Raw genomic sequence first — 25,364 nt, 5'->3', positions numbered from 1 at the left:
TAGCTGGCCAGTTCCAACTGCTTGAGTCATTCTAGGTTAGTTACCAGGCATCTGAGTGAAGAAGTCGTTTGGACATTCCAGCTTCAGCAGACAAGACATGGAGAAGAACCAGAGAACCCAACAAACAGCCGGGGAAAAGATCCCAGATCTATGGTCTGAGTGAAGTCACACCAGCCATGCAGACTTCTCAGCCACACCATCTCAGACTGCAGATATTATAAAAGGGTCCCCACTGTGTCCTGTCCAAATCCCCTGAGTTAAATAAATGCTTGTTGTTTGAAGCCAATCAAATTATAGGTATTATGAAGTAAGATATCCTGAACACTAATATGTGAAAATCAGAATTTGTTAAATGAGAGATTAGAGGCACACTGAATTTATATATAGATTATGCAAATATCTCCCTATGCATAGATTTTTCCTCTCGATTTCAGTAAGCAGTGAATGAGCTGTGGAATGATTTGATAGATGCTGAATAGTTACTTCTCCAAACTAGCTCCATCAAAACCTGAGAATGATTTTTGGTTAAATTTGGTTTGAAAGGAACACACTGCTATGAGTTAATTTGGTTTAAAATAAACATATTACTGAGAAAATGACATATTTTTAGCATTAATACCCAGAAAAAGATGACAGTGGAAGGCACAGGACAGGGTGGCCTTGAGTAAGTTACAGACAGATTGGTCTTCTAGCTTTGCTCCTCAGAGTGTTGCATTCAAACCACAGCATCAGCATCATGAGGGAGCCTGTTAGAGATCCGGAATCAGACTCCATCCCAGACCTGTTGAATCAAGCCTGCCATTAAACAAGATCTTAGGTGATTCTATGCAACTTAAACTTTAGAAGTGCTGGTTCTCAAACTTTAATGTGTGCCAAAAATCATCTGGATGGCTTGTTAAAATGTAGATTGCTGAGCCCAAGTGTCTGATTTGACAGGTTGGGGGTGAGAATTTGCATTTCTAACAACTTCTCAGGTGATGCTTCTGCTGCTGGTCTAGGGACCACATCTTGAGAACAACAGCTCTAAAGCACAAAACAGGCTACACTGGGGAAGGCAAGACAGAAGTAACTCAGAATCTTGGGCCTCACCCCAGATCTACAGAATTAGACGCTGTGCTATTATCAACCTGTCTGAGAACATGGGGTGACTTTCCATGTATTTTCTATTTATTCAAGGCTACCTTTCATCACTTAGGGATAGTTTTAAAGTTTTCCTCACCAAAGTTTTGCAAATATTGTACATCTGCATTCTTCTTTGCCACTAGTCTAATGTTTTCTTTATTCCATGGTATTTTCTAAGTGCTAGTTATTTGAGTACATGAAAAAGCTATTGCTTAATGTATATATAAAGAAAGCTGAGCACAGAAGAATTGATGCTTTTGAACTGTGGTGTTGGAGAAGACTCTTGAGAGTTCCTTGGACAGCAAGGAGCTCCAACCAGTCCATCCTAGAGGAAATCAGTCCTGAATATTCATTGGAAGGACTGATGCTGAAGCTGAAACTCCAATACTTTGGCCACATGATGCGAACAACTGACTCATTTGAAAAGACCCCGATGCTGGGAAAGATTGAGGGCAGGAGGAGAAGGGGACGACACAGGATGAGTTGGTTGGATGACAACAAACATGCTATTATCATGCACATAAAAATGAACAATTCCTATTTTCCTAACTATCTCAAAGATATCCTGTGTGTGTTCGTTGCTTAAAACAGGATACAAATAAGGCCCACATGTTGTTTCTGGCTGTTACGTCTCTTTTATTCTCCTTTTTAAAATGCCATTTGTTTATGGAAAGCTGGGTCATATGTCAAATAGCATGTCCTATATTCCAGATTTACTTGGCTACTTTCTCATGGTGCTAATTAACTTGTTTTCTTTTGCCTATTTTTCCTTTACACTAACAGTAAGATCCTGATTAAATTCAGAATTTATTTTTTTAGGAAACAGTATTGTACAGGTTGTACTGTACTAACTCTCGTACTGCATAACATTAGGAGGCACATAATGTGTGGTCATTCAAGGAACTGTTCATTTTTATGTGCATGTTAATAGCATGTTGGTTTGTTCTCCTTTGTTCACTCAGGCCACCAGAATAAAGTCAATAGTTGACTTTTTGACATTTGCAGCCCCTTACCTATGACGTAAAGAGCAAGGAGCATTGGATCTGTACATGCTCCTTTTATGTGGCAGCTGCAAGGATGACTATTCTCATTTGTGTAGTTGTGGCCTCGATTGTTATCATGTATTCAACCAATCTCTTCATTCCCCAAAGTTCCCAAGGGAGCCTAGATTGCCCTGAGGAGCTGACTCAAGGAAGGATCTGGCTCCAGTTTTAATTGTCTCATGCAGTGGCTTCTGACTAAAACTTAATGAAGCCGTAAATGAGTACCAGGACATAATGAGGTTTTAGGAGAGGTAAGGAGGCAAGCTGAACTACTGAGGCTGAACTTGAACATGGAAGGTAGCCCCAGAAGGAGGCCTGTGTTACTCACAAGCAAGGCAAGCGCCAGTGCCTTTGCACTTGTACCTACTGGAGTAGGATTTTGGTCAAGAGCATTAGGTGAGTTTAATCCATTTTGGAGGTTGGAAGATTCTTCTCAAAAATATAAACCGTCATATTTGATTCTGGAAGAAAACTACTTTTAGGCTGCTTCAAATAATATTTTCAAAGTTCAGTTGTTTGTTAAAATTGAGTTATGCAGAAAGAATATTGGCTTAGCCAAATACAAGAATATTTGTAAGAGAGATTATATTCCAAATCTTGCTACTCCACTAAAGAGGAAAGGCAGAATTAAAATTTGCTAACAATCTATTACGTGTTGGATGTTTTGCATATAATTTGTATTTAAAATTTCAAAAGCATACTGGGAAAGATGATTGTTTCCACCTTTATGAATAATATTAAATTTCAAAAAGGTTATGTTTAAGCCACAAGTAAGAGATGGAGCTTAAGTTTGGACCTGAAATGGACGCGAATTCGTGTAACTCAACTCCTGTCACATAAATACTGCTTCATGGTGGTGTGTTCTCAAGTGTTCATTTAATCTTTTAAAGTGAATTTCCTCACTTGTAATATTTGAGTGTTGGATTAGTACATCAGAGTTGTTTTCAGTTCTACTGTCCTGAGTCTTAAGGCTGCAGTCCGTAAATCCCTAGTCTGTTGTCTTCCTGGTGTACTCCTGGGAACTGATGTCTGTCTCCAAGCTGCTTGGTCTCTATTTGGGCCCTTGGCCTCTTTCCCTTTCTGTGCAGTGTTTTCACTTGGGCTTCTAGACATTTGAGATAGTTATGCTTGAACTATGCTTCTTGTTCATCGTATTGATGAGATGAACCAGAAGCACAGTTAGAGCATAGCATCACTATCATATTTTATTTCCTCAGGTAAAAATTACAATTGATAAAGAAGAAATTTTCAGCAATGGAAAGTTCATAAAAGATTTAGAAGAGTACCCAAACTTTAATATTTATCTTTGAGAGCACATCTTTCTGTCTGTCTGTATGACCAGCTGTCTTTTCACAGTTTCAAATTTCCTGACCCTATAGCCACACAAGTGCCAGAAGAAAAAAAAAATCTTTAAAACATTTTAAATTGTAGTGGCTGAGATTAAATTGGGGAAAATGAATTAATTTACTTAATCACATTCTCTAGATCGTTTCAAGGAAGAGGATAAAGTTAGAAAAGTTATTAATTCAGGCGATGTTGAATAATTTTGCTTTAGAAAATACCTCAAAATACACGCATCCTTTGGCAGAGTACACAGCCTATAAAATGGTTACTTCTTGCATGGTGGTAGTGGTTTAGTCACTAAGTCATGTCTGACTCTTTGCAACCCCATGGACTGTATTCTTCCAGGCAAGAACACTGGAGTGGGTTGCCATGTTCTCCACTGCTGCTGCTGCTGCTACTAAGTCGCTTCAGTCATGTCCAACTCTGTGTGACCCCATAGACGGCAGCCCACCAGGCTTCCCCGTCCCTGGGATTCTCCAGGCAAGAATACTGGAGTGGGTTGCCATGTTCTTCCCCACTAGTTGCAAGGTAACAACATTTTATTCTTAGATTTTTAACATAAAAGGATGTGCTTCTGCAATAATAATAATTGCTGATTGTATCAACAGATCAAGATTTCTCCCAGGTGTTTTGTTGGTGTTTGTGCCAAGAGACGAAACATGAGAGGTAGTAATCAGGGTTTTTAAAAGGCTTGCTTTCTTAAACTATTGGCTAACTATGAGTGAGTTTCACCTGATGCTAAAAAGGAAGTAAAGCAGTTAAAGAAATACGTAGTTGCAAACATACAGTTACAAACTAGCGTTTGATCAATTTCATCTTCTTTGGAGTGAAGGTCCTAAAAAAGGCAGTTTCTTTCCCTACCTCCTCCCTGATGGGATAAACTAGTTATCCCAACACTGGTGGGCATTGTTTCCATCAAGACTCTCCTTCGTTACATCCCTCTAATGTTTTCCACTTTTTCCCCAGTGACATTCTATTTTATTTGAAGCACTTAAAGGAGGTAAAAAGGAGCGGGAACTCTGGAAGCATCTGACATAAGGGAAGGAGGAGTAGCAGTCCCCACATGCCACCTCACCTCTGCAGAGATCACCCTGGTGCATCAGGGAAGCCCGAGCTCTAAAGCAGTGGGTGCCGTTAAAGATCACATGCGTGTGTGAGTGCATGCTAAGTCACTTCAGTCACATCCGACTCTTTGAGACCCTGTGGGCCACAGTCCTCCAGGCTCCTCTGTCCACGGGATTCTCCAGGCAAGACTACTGGAGGGGTTGCCATGCCCTTTTCCAAGGGCTCCTGACCCAGGGATCAAACTTCTTCTCTTGCGTCTCCTGCATTGGGAGACAGGTTCCACAGGCACCACTGGGAAGCCCAAAGATCACATAGGGAGCATTTTACAATTTCTGATGCCTGGGCCTTATTCCCAGAGACTATCATTTAATTGGTCAAAATTAGGGCCTGGGCATCAGAATTTGGGGTTGGGAGAAGCTGATGATTCTATGAAATAGTCAGGGTTGATAACCATTATTCTGGCGCAGCACTGAGAGGTCAGGGCAAATCCAGACAGAATCTTACTTCTGACACAAACTACGAGACACACCAAGCAGGGCTCACTGACCTAGAGCGTGGCTGGCCTGCCCACGTGTCTCCAAATCTCCGGGCTCAGGTAGAGCTTGCTTGAGCTTTTGGGTTTTGTTTCCGAGAATGTTTCCTCAACTGTTTTCATGCCCTAGTCAGGAATTTCATGATAAATAGTTACATTAATGAAATGCTCCCAATGCTACTGCTGTTTTCAACCTGAACACTTAAGTTTGTTTCATAAGCCAGTCTCTTTCATGAGTTTCTTCCAAATAAGTTAAGCCATAGGAATAGAGCCAAGAATCTCCAGTGGAAAATTAAGGACAGCCTGGATTTCATGTGCTGAGATACCTGAAAGATTGAACACTTCCTTCTGGAACATCTTTGGTCATAGTGCTAAGGAGACAAGATGCCTTGAAAGAGCCTGTTTGCCTGTAAGACTTGATCATGAACAGAAGTGGAAGATAGACATTCAGAAGTAAGGGGAGGTAACTTGCAGAATTCACTGAGTTGAGCCTTAAGAGATACTTCTCTGTGTCTAAAAGAAAAATAACGTTATACAAACGTAGTGTAAAAAAAGTTGAAGGGCGATTTTCCTGCGGGTGGCTTGGCTTCATACTGAGAATCTGCCAAAGCAATTGATGCAGTCCTCTGGGTTAGACCCCTTCAGCCTGCAGAATCCACCGACCTTGCGGTTATGCACACAAGCTTGTTCACAGAGGAAGACCTCCCACGCTTTTTTTCTTTCACCCCTCCCAGAGCTACAAAGGGAACAGAGAGAGTGTTGGGGGTGTTTGTATAAGGCAGTTCTTGCCTACTCAGAGGGGAAAATTCAGTCTAAATGGTTATGCTTGTTTAAAAAAGTTTCCTTATTTTTAAGAAACACATTTCTGGACCAAATGGTAAGAATTTTCAAAATATTTTGTGTGTGCCCTTTGCTGTTAATATTCATCATTTTTAAATATTGAGAATTTTCTGACTATAAAGGATTTTTTTTTCCCTTTTAGTTTTTCTGTCTTCTCTGCTCGACAATGTTACTAACCAGGAAAATGGTCTGACATTCAGCTATCTGTGAGACCAGCCTTCTCTGGAATGCTGTGTGGTGCTGTGCTGTGACTTCCATGGAATTTAATCCCTGTTTACTAAGGGCTCCCACTTATGTTAATACCATATGTTGGAAAAAAGTGAAGTAAGTCAGTAGGCCTCTACCACTAGATTATGAGCTAGCCTTTGAAAAATAGCAATTAATAGCAAAGAAAGATGTTCTGTTGAGGCTTAGTCTGATTCACTTCTATTGCTTGACTGTGGGATGAGAGGAAGCAGGAATCCTAGGAAGGGGTTGTGGACGGGGCACGTGTGGTGCGTCAGCCCTGAAACCCACATCCACCCTGCTGCGCTAGGAACTGCTCTCTGGCTTGCTCTTCAGTTGCCACCCTGTTGGTCGTGAACCTGACCCTGCTGGTCTGCCCAGATGCTTCTGATGAGTGACCCAGGCTGCCGCTTGGCTTCTTTCCCACCGCTGCTTCAGTTCCGTGTATGCATCACAGGTAAGGGGTGCCTGGCTCCTGGATGCCAGGTAGACTCTGAGGACTCCATTGTTTTAGGACCTCAGTTTCCCACTTCAATCTTTTGGGTACAGATGGGAGTCCATATCATAATGTCTAAATCCTCAAACATCTACTTAAAAATTATTCTAGTATAAGACACTGGCAATACACCTAAAAATTCAGGATCGGGGGATCTTTGTCCCAGAGTCACAACTGTTGGCTGTTAAACGGTTTCATGGAGGTGAAATTAGCGGTGGCCCCCAGCACCCTCTCCCTCTTCCCACCCCACAGTGTTAAGATTCCTGGCAGGTTATCCAGGTTACAGCTTTGAGTTGCCTGACGTGGAGAGATTTGAGCTGAGTGTGGAGAGCACGCATTGCAGAAGAAGGAAGGTGTGTTATCACTGGTGATGCTGACCACTAACTAGGCACCATCAGAGGTGTGCTCCTGGCCCTGAGGCAGTAAAAGCAGCATGAACTCGTTACCTTTCAAAAGGATCAGCGAAAACCAGTCCTCCACATCAGTGAGAGCTTTTAACAAAGGGCAAGTGTTGCCTAGCCATAGAAATGTTCCAAGGCTCCCTTCATTTTATGCCATTCAGGCTGCATTTCTTTGTCTATCCCTTTAAGTAAGTGGTGTGTAAAAGGCAAGGGTGTGTATCTGTTTATGTATATCTGTGTGTTGTGGGGGTGGGGGGTGCATCGTGGGAATGGAGGCAACTTTAAAACTGAGATTTAAATTTTTATCCTGGTAAGAGAAAAAAAAAAAACAAAAAACGTTTAAAGCACAGAAAAAAGCCTCCCTGTTTTGTGCACAGAATTAAGATGTCAACATAACATGTACGTTGTGCCTGGTCCTGGGTGCATTCCATTTAGGCTTACACTCAGAACTGGAAACGGCGACCCACCCCAGTATTCTTGGGTCTTGCTGGTGGCTCAGTTGGTAAAGAATCCACCTGCAATGTGGGAGACCTTGGTTTGATCCGTGGCTTGGGAAGATTTCCTTGGGGGAGGGCATGGCACACCACTCAAATATTCTTACCGGGAGAATCCCCATGGACAGAGGAGCCTGACGGGCTCCAGTCCATGGGGTTGCAAAGAGTCGGACACAACTGAGTGATTATTACTACAGAATTGTGAAATATGGTGATTTTCTTGGAAGGTACTTTTTTAACAGATAAAGTATATTGTTAAGAAAATGAAGGAAGCCAAATATAATCAGAAAAAAAAAAGAAGTAAAATATAGAAGCATACAGAACAAAACTGTTTGCTTTGTTTTGTTTTTAAGAAGGAAAAAAACACCCTAAGATATACTGATGTTGTCTCTGACTTGAATGGTCTGGTTTAAGTTCACTTCACCCAGGCAGTTTCTCTGTTCACATAAAAGTGTCAGGTCATCTCTGGTAACATTCTCTGAAAAAACATAGAATGCCAAGAGAAAAGACTGCAAGGGATTTAGAAAAAGAGAAGCAAAAGTAAAACCCCCATAGGATTAGAGGACCAGAACTTTTATGATTGGTTCTTTTATAAGAAATTGAAAAGGAAAACCAAATGCTACCTACTGTAGCACAACATCATTTTTGTCTTAGGAGAACTTGGTTATCTCCTTTCCACCAAAGTATCTTTGAGTTTAGTGTTCTAAGAAATGTCTGCCCCACTCCTGCTAATGGTCTGAAATATTTACTTTCAACTAACAATGTGGTTTCACTTGGACTGCTTCCTAGGGGAAACATTTTCTTTTTTTGGAAAGGTTTGCTTACTTGATTATTGTCTGCAAAATGAAAATGCGTAACAATGACAATTCCCTTCTTCAGTACCTTGTAGCTAGCATGCTAAATGGAGCCTGCTACACTATTGTATACAGGAATTCTAGTCTCTGGAACAAAGGAAAACAAACAGTAGCATCCATAAGATGAATAAAAACAAGTAGAGTGTTCACAAGTAAAGTAAGACCCATAAATTACTGCTACCAATTTCCTAGATGGAAAGAATAAGGTTCTTTTTTCCTTTTCCCCATTTGGGAACGTCTCAGAATGTGTTTTGGAGAAGGCAATGGCACCCCACTCCAGTACTCTTGCCTGGAGAATCCCAGGGATGGGGGAGCCTGGTGGGCTGCCGTCTATGGGGTCGCACAGAGTCGGACACGACTGAAGCGACTTAGCAGCAGCAGCAGGCTGTTTTTTGCACCCGAGTTCCCTTTCTGAGGGGTTGCCTTTGATGGCCGTGCTTTGTGTTTCATTACCCTGTTGTTTCCCCTGGTGGCTCAGACAGTGACGAATCTGTCTGCAATGCAGGAGACTTGGGTTTGATCCCTGTCAGGAAGATCCCCTGCAGGAGGGCATGGCAACCCACTCCAGTATTCTTGCCTAGAGAGTTCCACAGACAGAGGAAGCTGGCAGGCTACAGTCCACGGTGCTGCAGAGTCGGACACGACTGAGCACAATGGACAAGGACAGGCATGTGAGAACCAAGACAGTCAGTCCATAGTTTGGCTGTGGGTCTCTGGAAGTGGCTTCGTATGAAAACTCTACCCAACAGAGGGCTAGTGACTGGCTGCACCGGATAGAGGCTCTCTTTTGGGGATTTTGAATGTGAGACACACAGAGAAAATCACAGATTAGATGGTTGGGCAGAAAGCAAAAAATGCCTGGAGTGAATGAGTAAGTAGAAATCAAGAGGCGGCCAAAACTGGGGGGCAGCAAAATCACTGAGATGGAGAGAGAGAAAGAAGAATAAAACGATATTGGTAGGTAGCTGCAACAGCTTAATAACCAGAGTAACTGAGTCACTAAAATGGCAGAAGTCTGAAGTGTGTGTGTGTGTGTGTGTGTGTGTGTGTGTGTGTGTTTACGTGAAGTTGCTCAGTCATGTCCGACTCTTTGAGACCCCATGAACTGAAGCCCGCCAGACTCCTCTGTCCATGGGATTCTCCTGGCAAGAATACTGGAGTGGATTGCCATTTCCTTCTCCAGGGGATCTTCCCAACCCAGGGATCGAACATGGGTTTCCCTCATTGCAGGCAGACGCTTTATCCTCTGAGCCGCCAGGGAAGCCATATAATAAACATTCCATATAATTAACTAAGTACCCTAAAATTCTCAGGGTACTGACTGGCTACTGAGATGACAAGATAGACTCCATTTCTATTCTTCCATGAGGCCGAGCTGTGGTGTCCCAAACATCCTCACAACAGGCCCCTATAACCTAACAACCCAAATGCTAACAACATACCAGAGTCTCCCTAACACAATTTTGTTCCATGAGGAGTTTTAGGATACATTTCAAACATTTTCCGTAATAAATGGGAATGATTTATTTAAATGATCAATTTTGTCTCTAGCTTCTCAAGATTGTAAAACTTAACCATAAGTGTGTTTGGAAAGCATGAGAAATATTTTTCTGTAACTTAGGAGATGTTTCTTAGATCTTAGACCAGAGAAAGGTAAAACTGTGTTTTCTATTTGCCCTTATAATAAACTGGAAGACATATGAGCCCATTAAAAGTGAAATGGGATTGGATTACCTCTTTAATGCTTGCATTTTGTAATCACAGTTGACATCAATGTAACAAGAATGAATCTTCTTCTGAAAATTTCTACACTTCTATAAATCGTGGAAAAAATAAACATTTTAGTAAAATTATCAAGATGAGTTCATTGTCTATTATTCAGTGAGAGTCCAGAGAAGGCAATGGCACCCCACTCCAGTACTCTTGCCTGGAGAATCCCAGGGACAGCGGAGCCTGGTGGGCTGCCGTCTATGGGGTCGCACAGAGTCAGACGTGGCTGAAGCGACTTAGCAGCAGCAGCAGCAGCAGCAGTGAAAGCGTTATTTCCCTGTTCAGGATCCTTTTGTAATTCAAATCTTGTTATTGCTGATTTGCTGTAGCGAGCAACTAGAGACTTTTAGAGCACTGTATTTTCACCGTAGTAAATGTTACTTGAAATAAGGGGGCTTTTGCAGGTAATGAGAGTTACAGTAAGAGAGGAAGAGAGAGGAAAGAGTCTATTTGGCGATGAATATGGCCCACTGCCCTCTTCTGGACAGACTAGGAGGAGCAACAGTGTATATGTGTAAAAAAAAATCTTCAAATACTTTCTAAATTCATTTCAACAATATTTAATGAACGTCTACAGTGCTCTGGTTTGCCATGGCATAATGGGCCAGACCCCAAGAATGCCTGAAATTATCCTTCCCTTTGAAAAGCTTACAGACATGATGGGGAAATGAAATTCAGTGTAATTTTTCTGGACAATCTATGTACGTATCAAGTCAAATTTTATGTGTATTACCGTAACTCAGGAAAACTTCATATTACTTTCATTCATTGCAAAACAGTTTTGTTCTTGTTGGATGGAGAACAGAAATATATATAAAGAAGCTGGCCAGCAGCAAATTCTTGGAAGATCAACAGGCAAAAAACACAGTGAAACTGTGTGTCACAGCCTGATTAAAAGACTGAACTAAAACACAGCCTTGTGTTGCCCTATTTTCATAATAAAGATGTTCTCAGTAAGGTTGATCATGAGTTCCTTCACCTTTCCAAGGTTTCAACTTATACTATTCAAAGTAAAAGATTTCACTTTTGCTTTTCAGAATTTATTGCGAGCACAAAATATGGAGTTCCAATTTTTTCAGCCGAAGGATCAGAATTTCAAGTTTTATAAGTCTGTTTCCATCTTTTATATATTTTATAGCATATTTTTCTCTATTTAAAAATTTCATCTTACTGTGACAACGCCTGTGATGTTTATTCTAGAAAATCATAAATTCCGTCTATACCCCTCAGAGCAGCCATCACAATGACATTGACCTAACAGTAAAAAGCTTTCCAGGCTTTAATGAACAGAGTTTACACCAGGCCAGCTATTTGAAAACACTATCCGTAACACAAAGGCACGGATGCTCTGGGAGAGACTTTGGAAGCTGCAGTCAGCATACTCAGCTCTTTATGATTACAGTTCTGTGTCCAGAGTTTAGCTAGGGAAAGCAATACCTGAAAATCTGGAAACCACAGCGGGAAGAGGTCTCACCTGATGCATGTGGACATTGACTTTTGGACAAGCTGTATCATTTGCTCAGGGTCCCAGAGCGGGAATGTGGCTGAGCAGGATGTGGACTCATATTTAATCTCCATTATATTGAACTTGGTTAGACTACTGCTCCGAATCTGATGAGGATCGGAGCTCCTTATGTTTAAGCTACTCTTAAAGGCAACATTCTAATAATGCTTGTCAGGCCCATCCTTTATGATTATCTTGATTCAATAATGAAGTTTTTCTCTGATTCGATTCTTCTAATAATAAAATTGTTATCATAAATGTGTTTGGAAACCATGAAATACATTTTTGTGTAATAAGGAGCTCTCTTTTAGACCTTAGACCAGAGAGAAGTACAATTTTATTTTTTGACTTGCTCTTATAATAAACACAGGGATGTATGCTGTTGAGTTTAAACTCTCCATTACTACAACTAAAATCATCTAGGATAACTCTATTGAAAATTCTGCATTTTCATTTTTCTCAGAATGGTGGTCATAATAGGAGAAAAATCTTCAAAGGTATATTTTATATTTTTATTGGAGTATAGTTGGTTTACATGTATTAGTTTCTGATGTGCAGCAAAGTGATTCAGTTATACATATGTGTGTGTGTGTGTGTATGTATATTCTATTCAAAGATCTAGTTTAAAGAAAAATTAATTTTTGGACAAAGCACTGGAACAAAGTCAGAAGAATTAAATTCTAAGCTGGCTTTTTTTCTCTGAAAGCTATACATCTTAAAAATTGAAGTAGAGTTGATTTGCACCTTTATATTTGTTTCAGGTGTATAATATGATTTGTATTTTAATAGATTATACACCATATTATTAAAAATATTTTCTGTATTTCTTGTGCTGTACATTACATCCATGTGACTTATTGATTTTATGACCGATAGTTTGTACCTCTTAATCCCCTTCAACCATTTCCTCCCTCCTCTCATATCTCCCTGCTCTGGCAAACACTAGTTTGGTCGCTGTATCTGTAAGTCTGTTTCTTTTTTGTTATGTTTGTTCATTTATTTTGCTTTTTAGATTCCACATATAAGCAAAGTCATACACCACTTGTCTTTCTCTGTCTGATATCTCACTTAGCATAATACACTCTGGGTCCATCCATGTTGTTGCAAATTGCAAGATTTTATTCTTTTTTATAGCTGAGTAGTAGTCTATTATACACACACATGTGTGTGTGTGTGTTTCACATCTTCTTTATCCATTCATCTATTTAGGGGCACTTAGTCGGACACGACAGGGGTGACTTAGCAGCAGCAGCAGCAGGTTGCTTCCATCAGAGAAGGCAATGGCACCCCACTCCAGTACTCTTGCCTGGAAAATCCCACAGACACAGGAGCCTGGTGGGCTGCAGTCCATGGAGTCACTAAGAGTCGGACACGACTGAGAGACTTCACTTTCACTCTTCACTTTCATGCATTGGAGAAGGAAATGGCAACCCACTCCAGCGTTCTTGCCTTGAGAATCCCAGGGACGGGGGAGCCTGGTGGGCTGCTGTCTATGAGGTCACACAGAGTTGGACACGACTGAAGTGACTTAGCAGCAGCAACAGCAGGTTGCTTCCATATCTTGGCTACTGTAAACAATGCTGCAATGAACATAAAAGTGCATATATCTTTTCTAATTAGTGTCTTTATATTCTTCAGGTAAATACTTGAGTGAAATTGCTAAATCTTATGTTAGTTCTATTTTAATTTTTTAAGGAATCTCCATACACTATGAAAATAGTGACTGCATCAATTTAGATTCACATCAACAGTTAAACTGGCTTTTCTTCTTTATGTGTTTGCGGTGACATCATCTAAGTCTTAATTACATCGTCAGTAAAATGAAGCTAATGACAGATGCCTTTTTACTTCACACGGTTCTTGTAATAGAAAAATAGATAATAGGTGGAAATTACTTTGAGCTTTTCTGAAGAAAAGCTCTGTATTACTCACGTTTTAAAATATTGTATGCTGTTACATATCACATGTTATAATGCTGCTAATTATTATATATTGTCTTACTTAAAATTTGTAGTTGTATTTTGAAGCAATAATCACAAAAAGTACACCTGTATATGACAAAATAACATTAGAAATTCATACATGTTTAATGTTTCAGGAAGTTGAGTTCATAATTAGCCTATGTCCTTTTTTCTATAAAATGTAAGGCTGACTAAAGATTCTTTGGATTAATGATTTGGTGTCTGGCACGAGATTTCTTCTCACACCACTAGATGGCGCAATTTAAGGGTTCAGTTCAGTTCCGTCGCTTAGCCGTGTCCGATTCTGCGACCCCGTGGACTGCAGCACGCCAGGCCTCCTTGTTCATCACCAACTCCCGGGGTATACTCAAACTCATGTCCATTGAGTCAATGATGCCATCCAACCATCTCATCCTCTGTCGTCCCCTTCTCCCACCTTCAGTCTTTCCCAGCATCAGGGTCTTTTCAGATGAGTCAGTTCTTTACATCAGATGGCCAAAGTATTGGAGTTTCAGCTTCAGTATCCTTCCAGTGAATATTCAGGACTGATTTCTTTTAGGATGGACTGGTTGGGTCTCTTCACAATCCAAGGGACTCTTCAAGAGTCTTCTCCAATACCACAGTTCAAAAGCATCAATTCTTTGGTGCTCAGCTTTCTTTATAGTCCAACTCTCACATTTATGCATGACTACTGGAAAAACCATAACTTTGACTAGACGGACCTTTGCTGGCAAGGTAATGTCTCTGCTTTTTAATAAGCTAAGTTGGTAAAGACTTTCAAAAGAATTTGTCAGAAGCCTAGTGACAGAGTGACAATCTGTTGTGTGGAAAAGATGAAATGAAGAAAGCTAGAGAGGGGAAAATGTTATTAATATCCAAAGTTAAATAGTTGTCCCCCCTCAGAGGCAGAGGCATTTGATCAGGAGACCTGTTCCTACGTGCAGTCTTTCTCTAACCAGCTCTTTGGAGAATCACTTCACTTGTATGGGCATAGATTTCTTCATCTAGTCAATTTCCTTCAAATGCATCCTCTTTCTCTCTCTCCTTGTTTGGAGCCAGGACAACAATCATGAGTTCTGCGGAAGCCATGACATCTCAGTATACAGTAGGTACTCGGAAATAATGATGGCAGTGTTCTGTACAAGTGCATGGTCTGAGAGGGCAGCCAAACGGAAGTCACACCATTAGGTTCTGTTCCCAATCGTGCTGTGCCCCAGGGCAGCATGTGACTAGGTGAACTCCCTCTGACCTTGCCCCACTTCCCTATAACACCAGCTCTGGAACATTTTACACTTGCCTCCTCCAGGAGAGTTTACAAGGGCTAATGAGATAATGCTACCGAAAGCCAAACCTTTTAACAAAAGCTACTAATTATCAGCAAAGCATCAGTGGCTGAGTATAAAGTCTGACCCATCAGCTGAGTTAAAATGCTCTTGAACTGGGTGACCTCATCCCCACATGTAAAGGAACACTTTGCTGGGGAGGTGGAAATGATCAAGAGGGAGGAAATCAGGTCTTTGAAGGAAAGTGCAAAGGCACTTGCACAGACAGCCCCTCTGCACAAGAGAAGGGTAAGGGTGACAGAACACTTTCTTCATTAATAAGGAATCTTGTATGGGAGTGAAAGTGGATTTTTTTCCCAATCACTGAGGACAGGAGAGGCTGACAAGAATTTACATGACACTGGAAAGACCAAAAAGACATAAAATGTTTAGAGAAGAGATATTAGAGAGTGGATGTTGCACATGTTCTTAGTTTTATATCAAACAGACCTGTTTCTTTTAAGTCTTTTTTTTACAACAAACCTCTAGAACTTACTTTTTTTTTTGGGAGGGGGGTTGCTGCATGGCATAGCACATGAGATCTTAGTTGCCCAACCAGGGATCAAACTTGCACACCCTACTTTGGAAGCATGGAGTCTTAACCACTGGACCATCAGAAAAGTCTCAGAGAGCTCATTCATCTTGCTTGACTGAACCTTCAGGCCTGTTGATTAGTAATTCCTCATTTCTCCCTTCCCTCAGCTGCTGGCAACCATCACTCTACTCTTTGATTCTGTGAATTTGACTATTTTAGAGACTTCATATAAGTGGAGTCATACCAGATTTGTCATTCTGCAACTGACTTCAACCATGTTGTTGCACATTGCAGAATGTCCTTCTTTTTAAAGACTGCATAGTATGCTATTGTAGTATTGATCACAGTATCTATTCATCAGTCAATCAACTTTCAGGTTGTTTCCTAGAGTACAGGAGTGCCAGTATCTTTTCAAGACCCTGATTTCAATTCTTTCTGGTAAATATCCAGAAGAGGCATGGTAGGTCATATGGTAATTATATTTTTTAATGTTTTGAGGAACTTCCTTACTATTTTCCATAGTGGCTGTATTTTGTATTCCCACTGATAGTATGCAAGGGTTCCAATTTCTGAGCATCTTCAGCAGCATTAAAAAAAAAAAAAAAAAAACACAAAACCAGCCATTCTGGCAGTTGTGAGGTTATATCTTATTGTGGTTTTGGTTTGCATTTCCCTGACAATTAGTGACTGTTTTCATATACCTCTTGGCCATTTGTATATTTCCTTTGGAGAAATGTCTACTTAGGTCCTTAGCCTATTTCTTAAATAGGTTATTAGTTTGGCTTATTTTTTAAAATTAGAGTTATAGAAATTTCTAATGTATTTTGGAGATTAATTCCTTATCGGATAGGTGGTTTCAAATATTTGCTCTAATTCCGCAGGTTATCTTTTCACTCTGTTGATTGCTTGCTGTGCAGAACCTGTTTAGTTTGGTGTAATCTCACCTGCTTATTTTGCTTTCGTTGCCTGTGCTGTTGATGTCGTATCTATGAAATCACTGTCAAGACCAATGTCATGAGACTTTCCCCTATAGTCTGTTTCAGGAGTTTTAGAGTTTTGGATTTTACGTTTTTTTAAATCCATTTTGAGTTGGTGTTGTGTATGGTATAAGATGAGGGTCCAGGTTCATTGCTCTGTGCTTTCTCAGCATTATTTGTTGAAGAGGCTGTGCTTTTTCCATTGCCTTACTCAATAGTGAAAACCAAGGGCTTGTCTTCTAAGATCAGGAACCAGGTAGGGCTGCCTGCTCTTACTACTTCAACTCAACATAGTACTACTGGAAATCACTAAGAACAATTAGGCAAGAAAAAGAAAGAAAACACACCCCAACTGGATAAGAAGTAAAACTCTCTTTTTGCAGATGATATGATCTTATACATAAAAATCCTAACGACTATACAAAAAACTGTTAGAACTAATACATAATTTCAGTAAGCTGCAGAATACAAAACCGACATACAAAAATCAGTACTGTTTCTATACACTGACAATGAACTATCACCCGTCAAAAATAAAAAAGAAAAAGTCCATCTATAGTAGCATCGAAAAAGGATGAAATTCCCAGGAATAAACCTAACTAAGGAGATGAGAGACTTGTATACTGAAGACTGCAAAACATTAATAAAAAAAATTAAATAAGACACAAAAAATAGAATTACATTTTATATTCATGGATTAGAAGACTTGCTATTGTTAAAATGTCCATACTACCAAGTGATTTAATGATGCAATGCAATCCTTATCAAAATCCAAATGGCATTTTTTTTTACAGAAATAGAATACAACCATGCAAATTTATACATTTCAAGTATTTACTTTCCATTAAAACAGCTAGTATTCTTGTAGCATTGCCCATAGCAGTGATTTAGTGAAAAATTATTTCATTTTTCAAATTACTGCTTCAGTATCTTAGTTACCATCTGCAAATATGGAAAGAAAATGCTTTTAACCTGTTTAGTGGTATAATAAACTGACTACGCTAGGACTGGAAGACCTGGATTTTAATTTCAACTACGTGATTCACTAGCCACAAAATAATGAGAGTAACAATAATAATATGTTAGAACATCTTTCATTTGGTTGTGGTTTTTGGTGTATAATTTTTTTTCGCATATACTATATTCAGTTTTTATCATATTCTTTCTGGAGCTCAGATTTCTTAACTGGAAAATGAGGACAATAACTCCTACCCTGTCTACCTCACAGAGATACTTTAAGCATGAAAGACAAAAAGCATGCAAAATTGCTCTTAGAGTCACAAAGCACTATGTCAAACCATTATCACCACTTAGATGAAGAGTCAGTATAACAATGTATAACTATGTTAAGAATGAGAAGAAAGGAAAATGATACTGACTTAACCTGGTCAGCTGTGTGAACTGGAGGCAGCTTACTGACTCCATCAATATCTCATATCCATGCCTATTCTCTAGGGCTCCCACAAACAGACAGCACCAGGTTAATAACCATAAGGCCTGCAGATTAAATGAATTCTGGCTAAGGATTCATTTCTTAACCTTATACCCAAGAAATCTGAGCTTGTGCTGGATGATTCAAAGTTATTTCTTATCTATAAGGGCTATGAACGTTCTTAGAGCACATGCATTTACAGGAAGCTTATTTTTTTCCTTTGGGGAAAACATTGTTCTGGGAACAAAATGACTACACCAATATTCTCTGAGCTAACGAAAGGTTACCTCCTTCCATGTGCTGAAAATGATTATGCAAAGAAATTAGTTTGGGGCGTACGTGTTACGTGCACTTTAAGTTGCTTCAGTCGTGTCCGACTCTTTGTGATCCTATGTATCGTAGCCCACCAGGCTCCTCTGTCCATGGGATTCTCCAGGCAAGAATACTGGAGTGGGTTGCTATCCCCTTCTTCATACCCTTATACGTGTTATAAGGCTGCCTTTAGACTGCCTTTCTGTTTACCTTCTCAAAACATTTTTCCCAGTGTGGGATGTACACGCCCCACATGTGGTCAGAAAAATCAATAGATGTTTAAAAGCCTGGAAGCATTTATCTCTGTTCACAGTAGCTTTATCTCTGTGCAGAAATAAAATGCGTTTTGATCAGAATTCCTTCTCTTAGTACCTAGTAACAAATACAGTTGAAACCCATTCAATTGGAGAAGAAAACCACCAAACAGGAGCAATCAAAAATTTTCAAAACATACTGCCAAAGCTAAAATGCACTTACCTGAGCAATTATGTCTGCAATTTCTGAATAACTGTGGCATCTTCCCACACAAGATCGAGCCAAAAAGTCCTCTACCAGCCGTGTTCCAATACCGTATCCCCTGTGGAGGAAGGGAAAGAGTGTGCTCTGAAAATAATATTTGAGATGTTAGTGAAGTCCCTCCATCTTCCAGCATGGATTCATCTGTTAGGACGTTTGTAAATAAATAATAAAGTAAACCAAACTTGACAGGTCAAATGGCAATTTGGCAGGGGATTCCTTATGACATGGCCCATAGAGTACAACTCATCCAGGAAATTTTAACTAGTCTCCTTTAAGCAAAAAAAGTCTGAGGAGTGAAGGCTGACCCAAACTTGACAGTGTAAATTAAAATTAAAAGAGGTTGGTGTTTGCAGCCTAATGTGTCTCATTGGCAGCTAGCTTTCTCATCACTGGCCATTATCAGAAACAGAATGAGGCTCTAGCTGACTTGTCTGCTGCAGGTGTGGTACCTAGATGCTCATCTTTTCTTAGCATAGTTTCCATGGTAGGAGAGCAGGTATATCTGGGATTGGTTCTGGAAGGAGTGGAAGAAGGGAATGGAGAAATAATTTATTTGTGTGCCATTTAGTTTTCAGCTACACTGAAGTTTAGTGAACAGAACAAAAAAAGCAAAGTTCCGAAAGTCCATTTTTTTTTAATTTAGGCAAATTAAATGTATGGGACTTGGGAGAAGGTATTTGTGTTATGTGTTCACTCTATCTCACAGCAGATGGTTCGAGTGGTACCTAAAGCACAATTCTGCAAGCATTTTATTGAGATGTGATAATATATCCAAGCAGACAGATTCAACAAGATAGACCTAAAACTTTCAATCTACTTGAGAAATTATTAACTTAACAGTGGAAAAAAAGAAAGAAGACTGTTTTTGCTTACTAACTGGCACAAAATTGGTCTTTTAATGTCACAGCCGCATGTCCATGGACTAGTGAAACAATTTGAACAGGTCAACAGAAGGCGCAACAAGTCAAAAGACATCACAGTCTGTATGGGGCTATATTTGTTCCATAGGGTTTGAAAAGGGTGGGAGTGGATACTCAGTGACCAGTCAACTGGGAGAGGGAGGTGGATTTGATGTCAAAGTGGTTTACTAAATCTATGAGGTTATCTGTTTATATTTCTGAGTAGATAGAAATATTCAATTTAGCTTACTTGCCTTGTAAGAAAAATGCTTTGTGATTCTAGCCAGGAAGTTCACATTGAAAAGACTTTTAAAAGACAGAAACAATAGAAATCCTTGTACCAGGATTTTAGGAAAAAATGTTTCCAGTGTTTTTCATATTATGCGTATCTGCAGGCTCAGCTACTAGGACACGTAATAGAAAGGCAGAATGTTGTAGTCAGTGCATCTTGCTTTGGTCAAAGGATGCATTTCTCCAAAGCAGATATTTTATACATCAAGTTAAAGCCGTAAGATGCTTTCCGCAGAAGCTATTAAAGAAATCCAAATGAGAATTATTGTTTTTCTTATGGCAAGGCCTTCTTACAGCCTCTCAAAATGCATTCTTTAACTAATATTTCATTCGTGTTTATTAAAATATGCACCCAAGTGACTACCTATAGGTATTTTGGGGGGTCAAATAAATGAGTGTCTTCATTTTATGCTGCTGTTCTACAAAACAATGGAAATTTAACAAGTTAAATAATCTGACTTCTGAAAATATTTTATCATGTGTTTAAGAGTAAAATATAAAATAGCTTAAAAAGCTACCACTCTTATAGACAATTTAGCTGAGGAAGTGCTCCTGACTAATTAAGAAGAAATTTTTAAAAAGAATATGTGGACCAAAATGAACAGAACTTAGAACAATGAAAAAGAACTTTCTGATAGAAAAAGGATAAGCATATAGAAAGGGAGGAAAGCAGGAGCTCACAAAAAAAATCTTTCAAGCTTTTCTGAATGTTGTCTTTTTTCTGTATTTCAATCAAAAATACAATGAGCGTTTTAAAAGAGGTCCAAAATGCTCATCCACACTAAATTTCTTCTTCAAACTTTCTAATGAAACCTAACTAGTACAAATTTTCCAGTCATTGCTCTGTTAGAAACCTTTTAAGGATCCATAATAAAGAGATTCAAGTATGTTTATAGATGTTTTATTATTAAGCAGTAATATAATACTCATATAATTGTTCTGAAAATTAAAGGCTGAATTAGTGTAGGAGAAATGTCTATTAATAAAGGAGAATGGACTTTTATTTTAAAAGGAAGGAATGAGTTCTTTATTTAATATGTTTTTAAGTAAAACAGAGTAATGTTAAACGTGTTCAGATAATAAAAATACTACGTAAGAAACAGTAAACCTCCCTTCTATCCATAATCTCCTGCCCTCCCCTCCGGTTCTCTCAGGCAACTACTATTAGCAGTCTTTTCACAGATCCTTCCATAGATAATCTATGCTTACAGAAACAGATTTACACCGGAAGAAATTAAGCTAGAACAGAAGACTTGAAAAGAAATGTGATGACCTACGATATTCTTTAAAGAGCAATTTCAGTTTTACCACGTCTTTTGCTTACAGATCACTAGCAAAGAAATGATTTCTAATGAAAAAGAAAATGTTGCATGATTGATAATCATGGAATAAAAGCCCCTTCTTATTGCTTTAGGCTTTAAAGTGAAGTTGCTCAGTCATGTCTGACTCTGCGACCCCATGGACTGTATGTAGCCTACCAGGCTCCTCCCTCCATGGGATTCTCCTGGCAAGAGTACTGGAGTGGGTTGCCATTTCCTTCTCCAGGGGATCTTCCTGACCCAGGGATCAAACCCAGGTCTCCCGCATTGCAGGCAGACACTTTAACCTCTGAGCCACCAGGCTTTAGGCCTTATGGCAACACAAGTGGCAGTTATTAGAAATTATGTTCCTCTCTAGGTGGGATTTGTTGACATGGAAGAGCAGCTAAAATGGAGCAAGACAAGTCAAAAGAGGAAAACCAACTACATTCCACAAGAATAAAAGACTTCTACTCACATTGTATCTAAATATTTATTCACATCTTCATCTTTTTCATAATCCTTACAGAGTTGGGCAACCAGAGCTCCATAGGTGAGGACAAAGAGATCTTTATTCTGGGGAAAAAGAGATAGTTTTATGTTATTGGCAAAGTTATGGAAAATATACTACTGGTCCTTTAAGAAAAATTTTCTAGCCAGAAGCAGCCTTTGAGATCATCTGTTCCTTTCTTCCATCCCCTTCCCCACTAAGAGTATGTGCTCAGTTGTGTCTGACAGCTGCAATAATTTTCACTTTTGAGAACAAATTGTACCTGTATTTGAATACATTGCTGGGGGAAAAGAGCTCTGAAATAAATTTCTTACCATGAGAACATCTTTCTATGCATTTGCTTATACAACTTACAATACATTTTCATGGAGGAAGTTTTTTAAAATACTAATTGCTAATATAAATTCTTATTGTTCTAGAATGGCCTTTGGTATATTTTGACCATGTTTTCACTTGGAAGGAAAAACTGGGTGAGATATCTCATGAGTCTGCACAATCCCTAATAGGTTTCAGATCTGCTAAGGAGACCATCAGGCTGAACCCAACTATAGCAACAAATTTGGAGTTTTTCTTTATACTTAGAGAAAAAAGGAGAATTTGCACTTTTCTTATAGATCTCTAAAATATGTAATATTTTTCAGAATAAATTAAAAATGAAAAGTAAAACAGAATAAATTGGGTTTAGTTTACCAAAGATATGTTGAAAATAGGGAAAAAAGAAAACACAAAGTTCAATCAATCCTTTTCAAAAAGTCTCTTTGGTTCACTGCAGAACTATTTACAACAGGTAGGACATAGAAGCAACCTAGATATCCATCAACAGATGAATGGATAAAGAAGATGTGGTATGGATATACAATGGAATATTATTCAGCTATAAAAAGGAATGAATTTGAGTCAGTTGTAGTGAGGTGGATGAACCTAGAGCTTGTTATACAGGGTGAAGTAAGTCAAAACGAGAAAAAAATATTGTATATTAACACATATATATGGAATCTAGAAAAATTATACTGATGAAGCTACTTGCATGGAAGGATTGGAGACACAGACATAGAGAACAGACTTGTGAAGACAGTGGAGGAAGGAGAGGGTGGGACAAATTAAGAAAGTCAAGAATACTGAAGTGGGTTGCCATGCCTCCTCCAGGGGCCCTTCTCAACCCATGAATTGAACCTGAGTCTCCTGCACTGCAGGCGGATTCTTTACCAGCTGATCTACCAGGGAAGCCCCATATATACACTATCATGTGTTAAAAAGATACCTAGTGGGAAGCTGCTGTATAACACAGGGGCCCCTGCCTGGCTCTCTGTGATGACCTACAGGGGTGGATAAGGGGCTGGGAGGTAGGCTCAAGGAGGGGGGGGATATATGTATAATTATGACTGACTCACATTGTTGTATGGCAGAAACCAACACAACATTGTAAAGCAATTATCCTCCAATTTAAAAAAAAAAGGTTTCTTTGTTTTGCATCTGGTATTGAAAACAAAGAAATAGAAGAGGATATCTGAGATAATTTACTACAGTTCCCTCAGGTTTTCAGAGCAGGGAATGAGGCCTCAGGAGGAGCGGGTTACTCGCCCAGCTGGCCATGACTGGCAGAGCCCGGGTGGAGTCGAGGACTGCAGGCTCCCGTCCGTCACAGCAGTTTCCTTCGAGGTGCACAGAAGGCACTGCCTGGAGTAGAGCTGAGTGGGAGAGCGAGGTAGGAAGGCATACCATTGTCAGAAATAGTCTCATTTTGTGCATAATCTTATATTTTCATGGAAGATCAAATATGGATTCCAGATTAGAAGAGGTGTTTTTACCTGCAGGCTCAAGTATCTTGTATAGCACAACATGGAGGGAAAGATAAGGCCTGATAATATGTATTCAATTATTTTTTCTTAAATAAGAAGTAGAAATGACTCAGAAAACCAATAAAATAGTTTATTCTACCAAGTGGCTCCTTTGAAATGTTATATGATATTGATCCAAATACTTCCAAAATAGACCCAATACCACCAGTGTCCATTCTCTTATGAGAATGGTTTATTATGATAAACATGTTTCTTTAATTGGGTACAATATTTATTATAACTTGATAAATTTTAAATCAAAAGAATTCAAATAGTGTGTGGTACATAGGGACATAACTTCTGTTGAAAAGCTAAATCAAAATGTCATAAACATGTGTAGAATATACATTAAATAATTAACTGACATTAGACACTAATGGACACAATTCAGGCATAGGAAAAAAATGAGTCCATTAATATTTCTAGTAGGAAACCAATGATGTAAAGCATGTGATTTGAACAAAAATATTTGTTAAACAAACCACTGAAGGGTCATCATGTATTCAGTTTTAATTCCATTCTTATTTAAACCTTCCAAGAACCTAATTATGATTTTAAATATATCTTAAAGGCAATCTTTTTAGTATTGAGTTTTTGATGACCTAGGCATATTTAATGTAATATATAATCATCTATTTTGTATATATTTCATTTCCTATTTCATGAAGTGTGAAATACAACCAGTTACAAGTATGAAACACAAAGAACTGCTTGATCTTTTTACTTTTACTGTTAGAGATAGAAGAAAAATTTGACACTTCTGTAGAACTGCCTGTAAATTATGCAAAAAGTATCTGCCTTACATATAAGGAGCCACAGCAGAAGATAAATCACTGGTAAAAACCAATATGGCAGTGTAAGAATAAGCAAAGTTGAAGGGGAGAGAGAAGTGAATGAATGCGGTTGTTGCTGCCAGCAGTAAAACAAAAGAATTCGAAAAATAGAGAAAATGAGATAAAATTATACCTATCTATGTGCCATAGCTTCAACATTGTGCCCATTTATAATAAAGGTTAAACTGAAAAAAAAATGACATTTTCTTTTCTTTCCTCTCTCTCTCTCTCTCTCTCTGGTGGGTGGATACTAATTATGTTTTACTTCTAGCTGAGTTTCAAGCTTGGTTCCCATAAAGGCCAGTGTTCTTCATTGTGTTTCATGGTCAAAGACTGTATCTTGAAAAACATGTCCAGAAGGGTCTCCGATTGATCACTAGAGAGATCAATATAAATCTATCATCACAGTTTTAAAAACATAAAAATCAATCTTTTTTTACATAAAAAATAGAACACCATTAATTATTTCAGGAGGTTTTAGATATATCAAGATAAAAATGTGTTTTAACTGATATATAAATAAAGTGACTTAGGTATAATATGAAGCACATACAATATTTTTCAGTATTTGAGGAGTCCCATAAAAAAAATGAAGATTCCAGACTGGCATCTGCAGCCATTTCCAACTGGGGTGTGCATGGGTTAGTCATACAATCCTAAGTATTCATGCCCAGAGTTACTTTTATGCAATGCCCTTGAGTCTGCTGAAATAATTCACAGAGTTTTAAACTTAATGATGAATTTTCACATCTGTAACTTCTGAAGACCTCTAACCTCTAAAAGAGAGTTAAAGAAAAACACTTATCCAAATCTAATCCTCAAATAGTTTTAAAAATAACTCTGAACTTGGAATATACAGGAAAGATAAGAGCCCACACCAAGTCACAATAGTAATCATATTTAAGACTAGAAAATATATTTTAAAGGCAATCTTTTTAGTATTGAG

General features: G+C 38.9%; 1 protein-coding gene across 1 annotated transcript in view; it reads right to left on the bottom strand.

The window, feature by feature from the left end:
• The window catches only part of TRAPPC3L (trafficking protein particle complex 3 like), a 67,082-nt gene that overhangs the window by 14,058 nt on the left and 27,660 nt on the right, over nt 1–25,364 (bottom strand). Inside the window, exons 3-4 of the mRNA XM_013966415.2 lie at nt 21,715–21,812; nt 18,707–18,806 (exon numbers count right to left, since the gene is read on the bottom strand). Coding sequence (XP_013821869.1) covers nt 18,707–18,806; nt 21,715–21,812 — 198 coding nt within the window. The remainder of the gene's footprint in view (nt 1–18,706; nt 18,807–21,714; nt 21,813–25,364) is intronic.

The sequence above is a fragment of the Capra hircus genome, chromosome 9, assembly GCF_001704415.2.
Source record: "Capra hircus breed San Clemente chromosome 9, ASM170441v1, whole genome shotgun sequence".
In the NCBI taxonomy this organism is placed as follows: Eukaryota; Metazoa; Chordata; class Mammalia; order Artiodactyla; family Bovidae; genus Capra; species Capra hircus.
Note: the sequence above shows the minus strand (reverse complement) of the source record. Positions and strands in the feature narration are given on the sequence as shown.